Source organism: Paroedura picta, chromosome 14 (genome assembly GCF_049243985.1).
Source record: "Paroedura picta isolate Pp20150507F chromosome 14, Ppicta_v3.0, whole genome shotgun sequence".
NCBI lineage: Eukaryota > Metazoa > Chordata > Lepidosauria > Squamata > Gekkonidae > Paroedura > Paroedura picta.
In genome coordinates, this window is record NC_135382.1 from 11,088,628 (window position 1) to 11,108,233 (window position 19,606).

Here is a 19,606-nt window from a genome sequence, read left to right on the forward strand (position 1 = left end):
GTGGTCAAGGAATATAGCTGACAGTGTGCAAAACTGGATTCCCAATGGAAATGATCTTGATAGTATTGTTTTATTTACTTTTATTATGGAAGGGGGTTGGCTCTGTTTATGTGATTGTAAATTCCCTCCTCATTGTAGATGCCCTGATTGTAGATGCTCCACCTACAGGGCTGTTTTTTGCTCCTTCAATTACTCCTGTTGCAGAAATAGAAATGCAGTGGTGTTTTTTGTTTGTTTGTTTGTTTTTAAGAGGTAGCAGTAGTTCTGTTCAGTCCTTTTCTCTTGCCTGCATAACTCTGCTCTTATTCCGGCCATCAAACTTTATGCAGTTGTCATGAAAATTCTTAAGGCCACTTTGAATAGTGGAACAACAAAATCATGCTTTTGCATCTGTCTTGTGTCAAAGATAGTTAAGGACAGTGGATTGGAAACAAATGATTGTTTAAATTGTAGTGGAAGTTTAGCAATTTGGAAGAATTTCAGGTAGAGCAAACGAGTTGGAAGTGAGTGGCATGAATATAGATCATCTGAGTTATAATACTATATTTGATAATAAGCATTATTAAGTATTCAAGTCAGCTGTCACTGTAGCCTCTCACATGAGTGTGACAGTGATGCTTCCTGCTGTTCCCATACAGGTGCTCTCTTTATAAGTGATAAACTGTTCCTCTTGTTAAGCTTGAGAGAGAGAGAGAGAGAGAGAGAGAGAGAGAGAGAATGCAATCAGGACAAACAGATGATAGGTCAGGAGACGGGTATTTTAGAAGTTTTGGCTGAAGGGCTGTCTTGGGAGACACTTCCCTCTACCTAGAATCAGTCCTTCTGTGTCAGAGGGAGCCTGGTTAACTGGATTAAACAGGTTCAGGTCACTCTTGCAGTTGTTTGCAGGACAAACTAAAGATAGAAGAGAAGTTGGTGTGCTCTAACTGGCTAGGCTTTCTCGCCTGCAGTTATTGAATCTTGAGATTAGCTGCTTCTTGTTGCCATAGCAGAGCATTGTTGTGGTTTCTAGCCTTTCCCTCTCGGTTTTAAGGCTGAGAGATGGAGGCAAAGAAGACAAATGGGGCAAGTGCAGTTCCCATAATCCTGTGTTTTCACTCCTTGAACTTTGTATGGAAGTGGCAATTGCACAGGCAGGTGCAGTTGCTGCTTCTCTGCTAGCCCAGGGCTGCCACTGCACACCCCACACCAGTAACAAATTTGAGAGTTATTTTCGTGTAGTGATCTTCCTATTTCCGTGCCATCTACTTTTCAATTTTGTGTGGCCTTAGCTCTTTCTCTCTGTGATAGGCTGTATTTTAGTTTGTTCCTCCGCTTCCCTTCCAGCTTCAGTGTTTTGCAAGCCCTTTGAACATGGGTTGTGTTCTGTGCAGGGTCTACTACTTGTTTTCTTCTAGGTACCACAAAAAACACATATAGTCTTTGGGCTAAAACTCTGATCCTTCTCTACTGGGAGCATTAACAAGGTGAATCCTTTAAAGGCAATAAGATCATGAAAGCAGAATGATAACTGTAAATCTTAGTGTGCTTCTGTTCCACTTATACAGGTGTTGCTTGCCATGCATGCCAATGTTGAAGATCGAGGTAATAAAGGAGACATAACCCCACTCATGGCAGCAGCCAGTGGCGGCTATGTGGATATTGTGAAATTGCTGCTTGTTCATTGTGCTGATGTCAATGCCCAGTCTTCCACAGGTAAATGTACTTAAAGTCAATGCAAATACATGAATGTAAATTCGTAATATTTTTAGAAATTATGTACCGTTGTAGGAAATGCATATCAGTTGTGATATTAAGCTAGACAATTAGGTTGATGTAAGTGGCCTTCATTAGAGCAAACACGAATGAACCTAGGCAGAGAAATAGGATTAGTATTAATGTTACTTTAAAAAAACAGCTAAATTTAATGTCTGCTTGTAACTGTTGAAAGGAAATTAACTTTGTGGACAATAACCAGCCAATGCAAAACATTTGTGTGTATAAAGAATTGTACTTTGAAATAATTGCCCATTTCAGTTCAGTAATTTTCAAGGATTATTTAGATTTAGTGTGTTTTCTACCCTTGAACATGCCATGAAAACACCACCTGTAGAAGCTAGATTGATATGGTTCTCTAGCTAGTCTGGCAGATAAAGTTGGTATGTAAACTCCTAGCCCAAGTGGAAGTCCTCCAAGCCATACTGAAGAGCATGCACAATTTGTAGAGATCACTCAGCAGGAAAGATAGATGTGAGGGCATGTTTCAAAAGTAAAAGTATTTGCTAGTATCATGAACAAGGAATTTCAAGCAAGCCCCATCTCCTGAGAAAGTACTGGAAGAGTGCCTGTCTTGGACATAAAGAGGCATTTTGCCTCTTTGCTTCAACCATAGGGATCAGCTGTGGTTTTGAACGCTGCCATTTTCAGAATTTACCATTGTTTATCAAAATCTTAGTCATGCCTGTTCTTTCCCCCTTTCTTCCTAATGCTGGGCTTTCTGTAAATGACAATGTACAAATCTTGTATAGATTGAAAGGTTGTGATTATGTCCACTTGCCCTACTGCATCCCTGCCTGATGTTTACCATTTGTGTAGGTCCTGTCTGTGTGGTTTGCACCCTTCAATCTTATGGTATGCAGATTGCTTAAATCATTCCAAAGTGAGTTGGATGCTGTGCAGTTTGTAAACTTTAGGAGACTAAATTTGCTGACTCCTATGCGGATACTGAAGGGATATTCCTGCAGACCAAGTAGGGGACTTTATATACTTGGGAGAGTCCCCAGGTACACAGAAAATATGGCTGTAAATCATTTGGGGGGGGGGTTGAAGGTAGAGTGGAGTTTCCTAATTATTTCCTCCTCCCACCTGTAAAGGCTGGTCAAGGTACATGCCATGGGATGAGCCAATAGGGTTCTAATTACCCATGATGATGATGCCTGAATGGCTGTGTCCAACTCTTGGCGATCCTATGGCTCACCTGTCTCCATGTCTTCCAAACTTGCACTGCTTCTTTTAGTTGTATAATGCTCTGTAATTACCCATAGGAACCCACAAATTTTGGCTTGGTTTTGCAGCTGAAACCTTGACTTTGTAATTGGACTGTGGTGTTAGCCATGCCAAGTGATTGTAGGCCTTTCTGTAGGAAAGATAGCTTCTTTGACATAGACTTTAAAAACTTGTTAGTCCTTAATGTGCCTCAAGACTTGTGTTGGAACATGTTTACTTATCTAGAATTCATAGATTAGTGCCACAGTACTGCTATAACATTTTTTAAAAATCTGTTTTACTTGGAATTGAAAGAGAGACACCAGTAAGAATTGTGGTGTAAAAATTATAATCTTGATGAACAAAACAATTAACATTATGATGATCAAGTGACAAAAAGGAGAATAATGAACATCCACATCCCACTTTAATATGTCTAATCTATTTTGTTTAAGTGAGACAGGTCTGGAGCGTTATCTTTGCATATTTTCTACTTTTAGGTAACACAGCACTCACATATGCCTGTGCTGGGGGATTTGTGGACATTGTCAAAGTGCTGTTGAAAGCAGGGGCAAATATTGAAGATCATAATGAAAATGGACATACCCCGTTAATGGAGGCAGCCAGTGCTGGTCATGTGGAGGTTGCAAGAGTGCTTCTGGAATACGGTGCAGGAATCAACACTCACTCCAATGAGTTCAAAGAAAGCGCCCTGACACTGGCATGTTACAAAGGTAAGATGTCTCAAATGATTGTGGGGGGAAATAGCGATGATCACTCAGAATTAAAATTTTAGGCACAGTATTTGGTGCGTAAAGTAATTTAAAATGTTCAAATGAGAAAATCAGGAAATAGCAAGATAGATTCCACAGCTTTAAGATGGATCTGATGTTTGAATAGCAGTAGTATTTCCACACTACTTCAATGCAAATGTTACATTTACAAATATTTTTAAAAGAATAAATTAATCAGGATAACCCGTTAATGTGTATACTGGCTTGTTTGGGGGAATTTATCCAGGTGGCAGTGTTTTGCTTTTGACACGAGCAGGGGGAGAGACTACATTTGTGGCACAAATAAGATAATTGAATTCTTATTTTGGCATAAAGGGTTTTTTGATCTTTTCAGTACTGGATTGTTTAGCATGTTAATCTTACAAGTGATTAAAGGACAGTATTGTTTTGATACCCTGAAGGAATATCCAGAATAAAACTCACCTGCCAGAATATTTGGAATTCAGAATATTAGAGAAAAGGTCTAAGTAATGGTAGGCCAAAGGTTACCTTAAGTTTTGGGTTGAAACATAGTTTTAAAATTTTCTAGTCTAAAAAGGCTTTCAATACGGCTTGTGAAGTAGATGTAAAATCAGAAATAAACCGTCCCTGACAATAAATTAATAACCCAGGCATAAAATCAGAAAAAAACAAAACAACAGATTAAAGTGTTAACTTGGCATTAGAACAGTTTAAAAGTAATAGAAAAGGTTTCTTTTTTAAAGTGTGAGAATTGAATAAAAGTCCAAGAAAATAGAAATGTGTTTATTTAAATCTCTTTGGGGGAAGAATTCCCCTGATGTGCTGCAAAGTACACTGGTGTCCCTTTCTCTAGTTCCCCTTCAGAAGACAAAGACCTATCCAGAAGGTTTTAATGGACTAGGAAGTATATATAGGAGCAATTGCTTCTTTAAGTGTCCTGTTTCTAGACTGTTTAAGGATTTTTTCCCCCAATAACCCCAAAGCAGCAGTTTATTTTTTGTTTAATTCCAACACATTTAATTTAGAATTCTGGTCTCTCATCATCATCATCCACCTTAATATAGGCTAACATTGACACAGAGCTGTCAGAATAAAAATATGGAACACTTCACGAATTTGCGTGTCATCCTTTGCGCAGGGGCCATACTAATCTCTGTATCGTTCCAATGTTAGTATATGTGCTGCCGAAGTGAGCACAACTGTTTCAGGATTTAAAAGTAGTAATAAGCACCATGAATTGTCCCTGGTATCAAATCCACAGTCAGTGAACAGCTTTGCACAGCAGTTGGAGCTGCATTCTCCCTTTGCACCCTCCCTAACTGTGTAGTCTGTACATCAGAGTATTTATAAAGTTTTCTGTAAAAAAGTTATTGAGTCACTCATTTCAAATCACAGGCTCAGCAGAATTCTAATAGGGTTTGTGTGTGCCAAGTTTAGAGGCTTTCCTAGGTGCCTTGCAACTAAGAAAGGTCCATGGGAAAGACTCCCCCTGGTATTTATTATTTGCTTGTTTGTTTATACTTAAACTTACAACCCACCCCTATCAGTCCTGGCATCTCGGGGCAGTTCACAACAGTCAGTAGGTACAAATAATAATTAAAAATTAAAAATAATTAAAAACATCCAAACATTTGATGACATAAGAGTTCCGATTTCCAGTTCAGAATCAGACTTGGAGCTGTCTGACTTGCTATCAGGGGAGGCCCTTCAGTTGGTATGTTAGCTTGTCCAACCTGGCTTCAACCATAGGCCTGGCAGAAGAGCTCCATCTTGCAGGCCCTACAGAACTCTGATAGTTCCATTAGGGCCCTGATGTTTTGGGGGGAGCTTATTCCACCAGGCCAGGGCAAGGGACTGTCAAGACAATTTGCAGATGCTGAACAAAGCACCTCCAGTGGACGTATTCATATAGGCAGTCCCTCAGACACTCTGGGCCCAGATCGTGTATGGCCTTGAAGGTTAGAGCCAAAACCTTGAAAAGAACCTGGAAGTCCACTGGGAGCCAATGTAGCTGCTGCAAGACTGGTGTAATGTGGGCCCTCCACAGTATCTTAGTGAGGACCTACACGACAGCATTTTGGGCCAGTTGTAATTTCTGGATTAGGGCAGGCCTGCATACAACGAGTTACAGTAGTCTAGTCTCAATGTGACGATCACATGGATCACTGTGGCCAGGTGCTTGGGGTCCAGATAGGGCATTAGTAGCTTGGCCCAGCAAAGGCAGAAAAGCAGCTGCCTAGCTACTCTTGTGACTTGAGCCTCCCTTGATAAGGAGGCATCAGAAATCATACCCTAGTTCCTGACAATAGGAGCTGTTGACATTTGCACTTCGTTCAGGCCAGGGCAGTTGGGCTTCCTGATCTGGCCCCTTCCTTCCTACCCATACAACCTCTGTCTTTAACTGCCCTTGAGCCACTCTTCCACTGCCTCAAAACACCCAGCCAAACAAATTCAGAGGGGCATTTGGTCAACCAGCCATCAAGAGACAGAGCGAGCTGGGTGTCATCTGCATATTGGTGACACACAAGCCCATAGTTCCAGATCAGTATGGTCAACGGGCACATAAAGATGTTAAATAATGTCGGGGAGAGAACCGCCCCTGTAGAACTCCACATTGGAATTGGCAGGGATGCAGTTGGACTCTACTCCAGCCTTTCTCAACCTTCTTACTATTATGAAACCCCTAAAACATTCTTCAGTCTTTGAGAGTCCCCAGAAGTGGTGCAATCGTGCAGAATATGGTTAGAAAACATAGCTTTGTACATGCCCACCCAGGGCCCCTCATTGGCCATTTTGGGAGGGGTGGGTGGGCTGATAAATGTTTAACAAATTAAAAAAATACATACAATTATTTCCCACCCATTCAGGAAATGCTACCAGGACCATCAAGAAACCCCAGGGTTTCACAAAATCCTAGTTGAAAAACCCTGCTCTACTCACTCTGTCATTCAGGTACAGTTCATACCTGTACAGGAGCAGTTCCCACGCAGTTTCAGATACATCTAAATATCAACTTGAATTAGGGAATATGAAGAAAACTATGCGTATACATGAACTATAGCATTGCCAGGTACATTGAACTGTTTAGGTATTGGGTTGTTCATTAAGATTTAATCTGTTTTGTTTTTGAAGGTCACTTAGATATGGTTCGTTTCCTGCTTGAAGCTGGAGCTGATCAAGAGCACAAAACAGATGAGATGCACACAGCTTTGATGGAGGCTTGTATGGTGAGTGACTACAGAAAACAATGAATGAATACCATTGCCAATATAATATGAAGCAAGTTTGGCAGTTTCAAAATTATAATTAATGTTTGCCTGGTGATTATTGCCTGGTATTGTGTGAGAGGGTACATGTCTGTTTTATTGTTTTATAAACAAGAAGTACAGAGATTAAACCACAGATACATACAATAATCCAAATAAGAAATGAATGCACTGAATTAGTGAATATGTTACCTGTTCCACCATGGAAAAGGAGACATAAATAAAATTTTATCTTTGAATTGATCTATACAGTCAGTAAGATATGGAAACTAACTAGTAATGCAGGTGCTCCATCAATGTATAAAAGTTAAATTGTGTCAAAAGTTCAAGGTACCTTTAATGGCATCATAAAAACAATTTAAAGGAAGTAGTTCCCAGCAAAACAAATATAATTAGTCCATAGTTTAAGAGTAAAAAGCTTGACATAGAAAATAAGCTACAGCTGCTGAATTTAGAGAATCTTTACCATCCAGCAGATAGCGAGTTAGTGATTCATCCGAGTGCCGAGATTTTATTTTCAGTAACTGGTAAGATATACCTCATGAGCAACTGAGTGTTTGGAATAGACTTTCTCAATTTTTTTTACTGTTGAAAAGCCCCTGAAACTTCTTCAGGCTTTGAGAAACCCCAGAAGCGGCACAATCGTGCAGAATATGGTTGGGAAGCAGAGCTGTGTCCACGCCCACCCATGGCCCTCTCCCCTTCCCACCCTCTCCAGGCCCATCATTGGCCATTGTTGGAAGGGAGAATGGATCGATATGAATGACCATATATGGTTGTATCACCCAATAAATGTTTAACAAATTTTAAATATATATAAAAAATTAACTCCCATCCATTTGGGAAACTCTTGCAGGGTTGTTGAGAAACCCAAGGCTTTCATGAAAGCCTGATTTAGAACAATATGAGTCATCGGCAACTGAATTAGCTTGGCAAGAGCAGAGTCCTTTGTTGTAAGGAGTGCGGCTGTTTCTGCCTCTTTAGCCCCCATGGCTGTGGGTGGGTTGGGTTAGGCTGCGTTAGTTTTTCTGCCGCTTGGTTTCCCTGTGTTTTGGATTTTTAGGTATTGGAGAATTTTTGATGTATTAAGGGGTATTTTTTTCCAAAAAGTGTGAAGTATTTTTTGAATTACTGTGCTGTATCACACAAAATGAAACGCTTATAGAACTCAGTGCAGTATAATCTGAGTACATTCTAGTTTTGAAATCATTTTAATGGTACTTAGCAGTTTCTTGGTGAGGCCATTTCCTTCATTAAGTTATGCTTTTATTTAACAGGATGGGCATGTGGAAGTAGCTCGTTTGTTGCTGGATAGTGGTGCACAAGTAAACATGCCGGCTGATTCATTTGAATCTCCACTGACTCTTGCTGCTTGTGGTGGACACGTGGAACTAGCAGCTCTGTTGATAGAAAGGGGAGCAAATCTTGAGGAAGTTAATGATGAAGGCTATACTCCGTTGATGGAAGCGGCTCGGGAAGGCCACGAGGAAATGGTAGCACTTCTACTGGCACAAGGTAAGAGAACACTTTTGCTTCTGCAGCAGTTTATGCCTAGCTGCCTTTTTACCTGCCTATCGCTTGGCAAGGGAGATAATAATAATTTTATTTATTTATGTCATGCTCTTCCCCGAAGGCTCAGGAGCAGGTAATAACAAAAGCCTAACAATAAAATAGACTTTTTGTTCATTTGGATCTGTATGTTACTGTCCTTTTAGGGCTATGAGAGATGGCTGAGAGGGGAGATGGTGGTTCATCTGACAAAGAAACTTTTGTGGGAATCCGTATTGATCCACAAGCTGCTGCTTCTGCACAGATGCATTTTCTTTATTCTGGCAGGACTGCTGAGGCCATATCCTCTGACATGAAATGCTGCTTCATGTCAGCAGTCTGAGAATGGTTGTCATAATGTTGGTTGATGGGATGCAACATTTGACGTTCTCTGTAGGTCTGCTGTGTGTGCAGTGATGGAAGTAGTAAATAGTTTCTGGCTTGGTATTGAAGATTGGGTCACCATCATCCATGATGAAACTTCCTTGTTTGGCTCTGGCCATGACCAGGACTTATAACCACCATGGTAGCCATGGAACTGACCTGAGATACAAGGAAGATCATAGATCTTCTCCTTTTTGAACTGCAGGTTTCTTATTATCTGGTAAGGGAGCTAGAAGTAAGGCCCCTCTAGTATTAAGGCATGAGTGGTACTGTCACAGACCACCCGTCAAAAGGTTGATGACCAGATGAGAATGGTCTGTTCCTAGAGAATATTGGATCAGATTATTTTCCAGAATACTCTAGAGAATTTTGATAGGAACTCAGTAAGTCTTTTCACATCATCTTCTTCCACATTCAAGATAGAGCTCCTACTTATTGCCTTAGTAAGAACTTGTGCGATTGCTCTTGCAGGAAGACTATAGCGTACACCGTAGAGTTCATTGGCCAGTGTAGTGTACTGGTCTGAGTGTTCGACTAGCATCTGGAAAATCCAGGTTCAGATCCCCAGACTACAATGAGCTTGTTGGGTTGACTTCCACCTCAGTCTCTCAGTCCACCTTACTGGGTGACTGAGGATAAAGTGAAGAAGGGAAACCCACATAGACCACCCCGAGAAGAGGCTGGATAAAAATATCCAAGCTAGATTGGAAAGTATCGTTATCTGTTACAAAGAAATAGTTTAGGTTAGCTAATAGTCCACTCCTAAAACTGAGTTTACAAAAGGGAGTAATTCAGTGGTTAACTCTGAATTTTTTTGAAGATTATTTATAAATAGACTCAGATCCACTTCAAAAATTGGAGGTGTTAGAGGCACTGTCTGATCATCTTTGTTGGCCTTCAGGTTAATGTCAGGCTAATAGGTGTTTGGTAGAGGGGAGGGCAGTTTTACTGGCCTGTGAAACTATGGCACTAAGCCTATTTTAGTAAAGGACAATCCAAGTAATTATAGGCCAGTATCAGATTTTGGTTGGGAGAGGCAGGGAATTGAACAGGTAGTGGTGTGCCAGCTTTATTTTTCTGGATAATACATCTTCCCTTGATTTGTTTCAGTCTAGTTTCACCCCAGCTCCTATTAAATCATCTGGAAAGTAGAGTGTGCAGAGAGTGGTTCTGGTGGGTTCAGTCTTTATCCATGTGTTTTTGGAGTATCTGAATTGATTCCCTGATGGTGTGGAGTGCTTCAGAGCCCTGTTTTTTCCTCGTGTCATTAGACCATTCATAACTTTGGTGTTTGGTGTCATCAACATACTGAATAATGCCAAAGCCCTGTCTTTTATTAAATTACACTCCAGAAGTAACTGTGTAACTAGACTGTTGCCCAAGGGCTCTGCTCAGGTTTTAAGAGTGAATAAATTGAAGGTGGAATCCAGACCCAAGAGAGATTATGAGGGTCTGAAAAGCTGATAGTTTAAAGGAAGGAATATTGCCGACTCTGCAGTGGGGAAGTTAGTTTTATGGATTGGTCTGTAGGTTGCTGTTTTCTTGGTTTTATATAGTGTTAGTTACATAGCATTTATTCTCCACTGTGTGGGAAAAGGCTGTATAGAAATATGATTATAGTATTAACTTCACTAGCAAAATAGTATAGCTAACTGTATTAACCCTTATATTGGAGACACCCAGATTTCAAGAAAAATGTCTGCCACATCAGTAAAGTGTAAATCCTAGTGAAGGTGAAGGCCATAGTGATGCTAGTAATTTTATGTAATCCTTTCATTCTTTGGTTTATAGGTGCTAATATCAATGCACAGACTGAAGAGACACAAGAGACTGCTCTAACTTTGGCATGCTGTGGAGGTTTTTCAGAAGTAGCTGACTTCCTCATTAAAGCAGGAGCTGACATAGAACTGGGTTGTTCCACACCTTTGATGGAAGCAGCACAGGAGGGCCACTTAGAGTTGGTGAAATACTTACTGGCTGCAGGTATGTTTATTTGCAATTAGGATGGTTACAGAAGATGTACAGTTTTTAGCAAGTGAGACAAGTAATAGTTCTCCAGGCCTCTTTAGTGTTTGGGTGGCTTGTCTGTTTCCTCTCCCAAAATGTTGGTAAAGCTCCTACAAATGCCTGTCAGCATTACAGAGGATGACAAAAGTATTATTGGGAGACTCATGAATGAAACTTTATAAGCATCCTTGATGGTGGTTTCATAGCCAGTGGTATGAAGTTGCTTGTCTTGTGGTATGAAAATAACAGTTTGTGTTTGATTAAGTCATTGATCATTATGCTTTTTGCATAGTTTGATCACATTTAGGCATTTATGTCAGAAAAGCTGGTAATAATTAGGTTGGTAGCTTAGAGTGCACTTCATTTTTGGCATTTCACCCATTTCCCAGCAATGAAGAATTAGAGAACAAGTCCTGTTATAGTGGAAGGCTACTTAACTGTTCTGGAGCTGTGGGTAATCTAGACAGTAATTTCCATGCCAGTTTTGGTGCTCAGAGTTGCTTATTTGATGAAACCTTGCAAAATTCCTGACAACATTAATTCATACTGCCATTTACATGGGGTATGAAGGTGACTTGTACCTATGGTACCAGAATCCAAACACTGTTTGCACCATATGTTCACAGGTGTATTTTGCCTCTATATGTCCTGAGTAGTGGCCCATTTTGAAAAGATGTTTGAAACTGAAAAAAATTCCAGGCACAATTTGAGATCTAACCGGGCAGTCTGCGATTAAAACAACAACAATAATACATCACACTAGCTATAAAAGGTTTCTGGATCCTGACACGTTTTATAGTTTTTACCAGACTTCTAATTCATTACTTCTGTGTTGAAATTGGTCATACTGACACTCACTAAAGGATGTTTAGTGAGCAACTTTGAATACATTATGAGAATAACTCATTATTCATCAACAGGAGCGAATGTTCATGCTACAACTGCTACAGGAGACACTGCTTTGACTTACGCCTGTGAAAATGGACACACAGATGTTGCAGATGTTCTGCTTCAAGCTGGTGCAGATTTAGTAAGACTTCAATATCTTTTTTAAAAAATTAACAGCATTTCCTTCTGAAAACAAGTAAGAACCGTGTCAGCTACCTATCTAAGGCATGGGGCAGGGCTATTCTTAATGCTGTTGGCATGGTTGCACTGACTTGCAAGTTGGGTCCCAAAGCAGCCTTTGAAGATGCTACGTACACATCTGAGTAGTGTGTATATAAGTGCTCTGACATTGGTACTGAACAGAAGGGGAATCTCTGTGGTAGCACTAAGGCTGTTGCTGCTGGATTTGGGATGCTGTTTGTACTATCTTCTGGTGTTAATATCCTGAAGTCCCTGGCTTTAGCAGCAGAACACAACATAGGCTATTAGTCAGGTAATGTATTTTCCTATATGAATTACCGTTTCTTTGTAATATTTTCTAAATAGGAACATGAATCTGAAGGTGGAAGGACACCACTAATGAAGGCTGCAAGAGCGGGTCATCTATGCACTGTACAATTTCTTATTAGCAAAGGTTAGTAGTGTTAGCTGAATACATGGCTATCAGGAGCTTTATGCATAAGGAATCCGTTTTACTTTATGGAACTCGTATTTCTAAAATTAATCTTATTTTTTTTTTAAAAGCTAATCCTGCTGTAATGGTGTGGATACGAGGAATTCCACATTCAGTCAAGATCAGACAAATAAAGCATGATCAAATGCTGTTTCTACAACAGCTACTGCTTTCAGAAGCCATTCTGTAATAACTGGAAGTGAAGCTGCCTTGGCAACAGCAGGTTTTGAGCCAACAGTTTTATCAACATTTGGTCTAAATAAATCAAAAGTAATTGGTCTAAATAAATCAAAAGTAAAATTAGTGGAAAAAATGGAAAGTCATATTTCAGCATGATGGCTAACATCTGGTATGTGCAACATCCATGGTTTGAATCTAGTGAACAGCTACACCAGACATGATAGAAAATTATGTAATCACCTTTACACTCCCAACTTTTAAAGAGCTACCATCAGTTATGAAGATGTTAGGTGAGCTATTTGACATATAAATACTCTGCAACATCTTGTATTATGGGGAGATTAATACAGGAATAGACTCTGATAAGAGAACATAAGACCAGCCATGCTGGATCAGACTTGTTTAGCATCCTGTTTAATGCAGTGGCCAACCAAGTATCCTGTGAGCCTGCCATGATGGTCAAGACTTTCCAAATGTGCTGTGTCCTTGTGCTGTGACCTTGAGGTAGATAAAAGCAGAACCATTTAAGGACTTTGCAAGATGGCCTTGGCCTAGATACATTTTGGGAGGCAGTTCAGTTGTTTTTAATGTTGATATAATATGATCTTAGTAACTAATGGCAGGCAAATATCTTGTGTGGTATTGTGTACCCTCTGAAGTTTTGAGATTTTATTCAACACCAGGTCAGTCCTGCATAGAGCATGTTACAGTATGAAGGCATTAATAGCCCTTCACATAAACCTGTAGCTATCACCTTTGTGATTCTAGGAGCATTCCACGAATGGTCTAAGAGTCCATATTGGAAGCCTTTTGCTATTGATGTTGTAGGAGGGGAGTTCCATAGTTGATGCCACCAGAGTGAAAGAGGACCCTTCCTTTGTTTATTTCATTCATTAATTTATTCAGTTTATATCCTACCCTTCACTGTGACGTCTTGGGGCGGTGTATATAGAACCAGTAAACAGAATGTACATTAAACAGCTTTAACAATTGAGAACCGAACATAATAATCATTTCAATTAATAGGCAACAGCAACACAACTTAGAAACATAAGTAACTGCAACAATTCAGGAGGTGGAGGTGGAGACTGCAACAATTCAGGAGGTGGCTTCAGCAGTGGGGCTACCTGAGAGAAATGGATCCAGATGCAGGAGGCCCTCCATTGCTGGTTTCAGACCAGCTGGGCCAGAGATTGCATTAAGTTGTTAAATAATGTCAGGGAGAGTATCATTCCCTGTAGAACTCCACATTTGAGTTCCAGTATGATGGTCTTGATCTCAGACCTTGCATCTCAATACACTCAGAAGACAAAGTGCGTTTCTTTTGTACTACTTCAGTCAAAAGATTTTGGTTCAATACATCGAGAGAGACTTTGACAGAAACTTGTCATCATAAGTCTGGATTAGCACCTTGTGTTCCTGTTGCGCCAATTACAGTGAGATACATCTGCAAAAATCAAAGTAGTACCATAAGGCTCCCTAGCAAAGGACATCCCATGTTAGGAAAGAAGAAGAAGAAGAAGAAGAAGAAGAAGAAGAAGAAGAGTTGGTTCTTATATGCCGCTTTTCCCTACCCGAAGGAGGCTCAAAGCGGCTTACAGTCGCCTTCCCATTCCTCTCCCCACAACAGACACCCTGTGAGGTAGGTGAGGCTGAGAGAGCCCTGATATCACTGCTCGGTCAGAACAGTTTTATCAGTGCCGTGGCGAGCCCAAGGTCACCCAGCTGGTTGCATGTGGGGGAGTGCAGAATCGAACCCGGCATGCCAGATTAGAAGTCCACGCTCCTAACCACTACACCAAACTGGAGTTAAGCAAGGTTGTGTATTGGCTCCTATGCTCTTTAATCTATTCATCAATGAAATAGTTCAGAGAGTTGATGATCCACAGTTTGTTGCACCTTCTGCTGGTCAACAGAAAATACCAGTGCTGTTACATGTAGATGACATGGCTCTTGTTTACCAGTAGAATTATTCCTAGTCTTTTGTATGGCACTGAAGTGTGGGATAGGAAGGAGTAAATACTTATCAGTGTAGAATCAACCAGAACATCTTCATGAGGCGTGTTGTAGTTCTATTTAAAGGGGCTCCAGCCGTTCTGATGAGTACAGAGTTAGGACTTCCTTCCTTCAAGGCCCGCGCACACTTAGCTCTATTAAAGAGGCAGATTAAAAACCAACTGTCCACCTCTGCATCCTTTAGTCATCAGTGCTTTAATTTGGCTATAGAAACTAAGGGATCACTTCTTTTCTGAATGCTATTATTGCAAGCTACATTGTCCCAGATGACTTACTAGTGGATCTAGGAAATAAAAATGACCTAAAAGTGTGGATCTATTTTCAGGATGCAAAAATTGACAGAGCTATAATCGTGCGATCTAGATGTGCTCTGTGATTTAAGAACTTCAGAAAATATCATAATAGAGCCCCATATTTGACTGACCTAAATGTGAGCAAACTAAGGTTGACTTTCTCAGCCCTGAGATCCCAGCTAATGCTGTCAGCTGTCCTGTCTGGGAGGTATACCCAAACTCCCTTATCACAACATCTCTGCATTTGCAGGGATCAATCAGTTGAAGATCTTCCACATTACCTATTAGACTGTCCACTATCTGCAGAACTTGGGGAAAATTTTCTATACAAAGTAACTCCTGAGGGAACTACTTTCAGTAAACGACAAACTAATATATCCAAACTGAGTGCCTGACAAATATCATGGCTCCTTCCAACAGCTGAACTGCCGTGCTTATAGCTAGCATTAACTTTTTTTTCTATAATGTTGTTAATTGGGACAGTATTGCACTTATTGCACTAGGCCACAGGCCATCACAAATAGCACGCTATTGTTTATGACCTTGATGTGATACCTATAAACAATATCGTGCTATTTATGATGGCCTGTGGCCTAGTGCAATAAGGTTTATTCATATACAACTTTCTCCAGAAAAGGTTTTCAGTTCTCCTGTTCTCCTTGACATCAGCCACTTCTTAAAGCCTTCCCATATCAAGCCATTTTTCAGATGCAACCTTCACAAGATTCTATAAACTCTACCCAAGGAACTGTCTAAACTCAGAAGTGGTTCTGCTCCAAATTCCATCCGTTAATATTGCAACCTTAGTTTTAGTCTGGATGCTCTCAAAACTGATTTCCCTTTCCATATCCAGGAGTAGATATGATAGATACATAGATTGGTTTCCCCACATTCTAAAAGTGAATTGTTTCTACCCAATATTGGTAGGAAGGTCTTCAGGGTCTTCCTAAAGGGGAAGATTAAGTCACATGTATTTATCTACGGGGTTCATCATAAACTAGCACAATCAGAATTTATTGCCCTTTGCACCAAAGGAGCTGTAGTTCTACAAAAATCCCATAGGAAGAGATGTACTGAATATCTGCCACTTCCTTGCTTTGAGATTCATTCTGGATGGGGCACTTTGGTCTCATTTGATACTGCATTTGGAAAATGAGGACTATAGCAAGTGAGTCCTCTAAATTCCAGTGGTGATGTTTCCATTCAAAATAAGGTTTTTTGACATTCCTTGCCAGGATCTTATCTTTGACAAACAGAGAAAGAGATATTTCTTCTCCTCAGTGAATGGAGGGTGTCCTGACCACTACCTGTACCATGCAGATTATCTCATTGCACAGGATTGGGTGATTAGTCACTTAGGTAGAGAAGATCAGTAAGAGCTCATCTGCTAAAACAAGCCAGGGCTCATTCATCAGATAAAAGAGATCCTCAGTTCATCAGTTGGGGAGGGAATGATCAGCTCCCAAATAAAATCATTCCTTTGTCATTTCAGAAACAAATTGTAACTGTAAGTAATAATCCTAAAATCTGTTGAAAATACCATAGCTGCCTGCATCCTCTCTTGCCTCCAAATGGGATCTCCACAGAAGTGAACCTTTGGGGTAGTACTGTGTCAGAGGAAGTGTTCCTAGTCTGTTCTCAAAGTTGGGGGTGTGTGGGAGAACAGCCCACTAGGACTCAGAGTTCTACAGTGTTTTCCTGAGAGCTCTAAAGCTTCATATTTTATTTATTCAAAGCAAGTTTATGCCACCCTGCCTATCCGTTTTCCTCCACTTAATAATTTGAGGTCATTACCTTATTTATCTAATCTTGTTTTCCCAGAACATAGGAGATCATTTACTCTCTTACGGTATAACATGCTCCCATCCACTTTTAGGGAAGGCTTATTATATATATATATATCTGTTTTCCTCAATTGTTAATCTCAATAATATGGAAGAGGGATGGGAAGCTGAGAGGCAGAAGCTCGCCATAAGATTTGTGGTTTGAACTGGTGCAACTTGCAATTCATTCTGTTGATCACTGGACGACAGTAGTCCCATTGTAAAATATTGAATCATACCCAAAATCTAGTGTGACAGTAGGGATTTCTGCCAGAATAGAATTTCCTCGCTTTCACCTTCTTGCTGCAGCCCAAAATTCCCTCCTTAATGATCCTGCAGAGAGAGGGGAGGGACTCATTGGTAGAGCAACTGCTTGATGTGCAGAAGGTCCCAGATTCAATCCCCAGAAGCTCCCATTTAAAGGACTAGGCAGTAGGTAATGTGTATTACCTTCATCTGAGACCCTGGATTGCTGCTGTCAGTCTGAGTAAGACAATACTGACCCTGATGGGCCAAGCGATGTGATCCCGTCTAAGGCAACTTAGAATCATGTGAATGTGGTTGGCCAGATACAGCAAAGGGGGTTAGATGTCTGCTGCAGGAGGGTAATGGCCAGAAATTTTCTCCTGCTTCCATCAGTGGAAGCTTTTGTTCCATACCATTTGTTGTCTGATTTCTTCGTATACAAAACAAAGTTAGAAGACAAAGTAATAGTATAGAGGGGAATACAGAAAGGAGAAGAGGGATCATGTAACATAATTATATAAAGGACTAGCTTCAAAGTCCGTTCCTAAGAACGGGCCTTCAAAGGGTCTCCTCCCTTGGCCAGGCAGCTTAAGGTGGCTTTGGGCGGCAGCTCGAAGCCAGATCAAGTGAGGCGGGTGCTGGGTAGCTCGTTAGTACCGTGCATGCGCGTTTTTGGCTACGCATGGTGCATGCGCAGCCCTGCTTCCCTCTCCCCCCCTCCCACAGTAAGAAGCTTGCCAGACCGCAAGCTTGCGGCCTGGGAAGTTTCTTACTGCGGGGGGGAGGGCAGGGAGAGGGAGCTGCAGCCCGGTGGTTGGAGACCACCGCCCTAGGCTGTTTCACAAATATATAGAGGAACAACAATGGATAAGGGTAGATTCAAATGGGTAGCCGTGTTGGTCTGAAAATCAAGAGTCCAGTAACACCTTTAAGACCAACAAAGATTTATTCAAGGCATGAGCTTTTGAGTGCAAGCATTCTTCCTCAGATTATGTTCATAGGAACTTAGTGCTTGCACTTTTGAGTGCTTGCACTCGAAAGCTCATGCCTTGAATAAATCTTTGTTTGTCTTAAAGGTCCTACAGGACTTTGATTTTGTTATATGAAGGATAATTATATATATTACAGAGTGTATACACAGAAAATATTTCTTGCCAACATCCCTGTCATGGTTTTTAAGACATTACCTAGAAAATACAATGGTCCTTACTTCCATTGGGCAACTTTTATATTTTAAATTTTATAACTGATATGTTTTGCAACTACATTATTTGTTTCATCATTAGTACATATTCAATAGTTCATATTTTTCCATTCCTGTATGCTTGCTATAACAATATATCAAAGTACATATATATCTCATATCTCATCTCATATTAAGAAAATAAAAGATGTTAAAAGTCCTCTTCCTTATGCCAAGTCCACTTCCTTATTCAAAACTTGTTCTCATTCTGCTTCTGCATTCTATTACATTTATATGTAAGTTTTGAACTGTTTAGCATTCCAAAATTGTCTCCTGCTTGCATAATACACACTCTGTCTCTCAGGTTTCATAACTGATCTGTTTTTCAAATAGGTTGTTAATTTCGCCATTACTGCATAGTCAGCAAATATATTTTCCCATTCTTCTGAGCTTGGACAGACATCTATTTCGATTTTGTTGCATAGATAATTGTAGTTACTGTCTTCATATATTTGAATATCTCTTAAAATTTTGATAATTTTTGGGCAGTAAACCTACAAGCATATTCTTAGCTTCCAATTTAAATCTTAATATGTCCTACATTTTTCCAGGCATTTCTTTCAAATATCTTTTTGCTTTTTTACAAGTCCATCACATATGGCAAAAGATTCCATCTGTGTCTTGACATTCGGTAGTACATTTATTTTTATTGCAGATATTCTTCCCATCTAAAAGATTTTTTCATCTGGATAAATCTGTTAGTATCAAATTCCAGGTCTTCTGATAATTGTGTAATAGTTTTTAAAAATTACTGTTTGCTCAGTCACATTTATTCCCAGGTATTTAATTGGTGGCTGATATACATTCTACACTCTTTAAAATATCTTGTTGTATTAAGAATTTAATTGTCATTTTTGTATGATTTGATTTTATATGCTGAGAAGGATCCAAATTCTTTGATACGTTCCATTATGTACTGTAACAATTTTTGGGGACCCAAGTCTCTTATAACCACATTATCTGTATAGCTTTTAATTTTAAATTGGAAATCATCCACTTTTATTCCTTTGACCCTTGAAGCTGATTTCTATTCCAAAGCATCAACTATTAGTAAAACAATATTTCAGTAAGACAGTAACACCATAAGCAGTTGTCAGTTGTTTATGCTCCAGAATTACGACCTTTAAAAATAGAATTTGGAAACTAAAAATATCCATGGAAGTTCCCCTCAACTATGTTTTTTCTTGTTAGGTGCCAACGTTAACCGGGCTACAGCTAATAATGACCATACAGTTGTATCGTTGGCATGTGCTGGGGGCCATCTTGCTGTTGTCGAGCTGCTTTTAGCTCATGGTGCAGACCCCACTCATCGTCTTAAGG

The 19,606-nt window shown here is 40.0% G+C and overlaps 1 protein-coding gene and 1 non-coding gene across 10 annotated transcripts in view; one reads left to right on the plus strand and one right to left on the minus strand.

The window, feature by feature from the left end:
* The window catches only part of ANKHD1 (ankyrin repeat and KH domain containing 1), a 122,710-nt gene that overhangs the window by 47,210 nt on the left and 55,894 nt on the right, over window positions 1–19,606 (plus strand). For all 9 annotated transcript variants that reach the window (XM_077309513.1, XM_077309508.1, XM_077309509.1 and 6 more), the window contains exons 5-12: window positions 1,548–1,695; window positions 3,465–3,698; window positions 6,852–6,946; window positions 8,263–8,500; window positions 10,709–10,900; window positions 11,845–11,954; window positions 12,359–12,446; window positions 19,478–19,605. In XM_077309513.1, coding sequence (XP_077165628.1) covers window positions 1,548–1,695; window positions 3,465–3,698; window positions 6,852–6,946; window positions 8,263–8,500; window positions 10,709–10,900; window positions 11,845–11,954; window positions 12,359–12,446; window positions 19,478–19,605 — 1,233 coding nt within the window. The remainder of the gene's footprint in view (window positions 1–1,547; window positions 1,696–3,464; window positions 3,699–6,851; window positions 6,947–8,262; window positions 8,501–10,708; window positions 10,901–11,844; window positions 11,955–12,358; window positions 12,447–19,477; window position 19,606) is intronic.
* On the minus strand, window positions 4,812–4,916 carry LOC143824111 (U6 spliceosomal RNA). Its single transcript, XR_013226694.1, has one exon. It is a non-coding gene; the product is annotated as a U6 spliceosomal RNA (small nuclear RNA).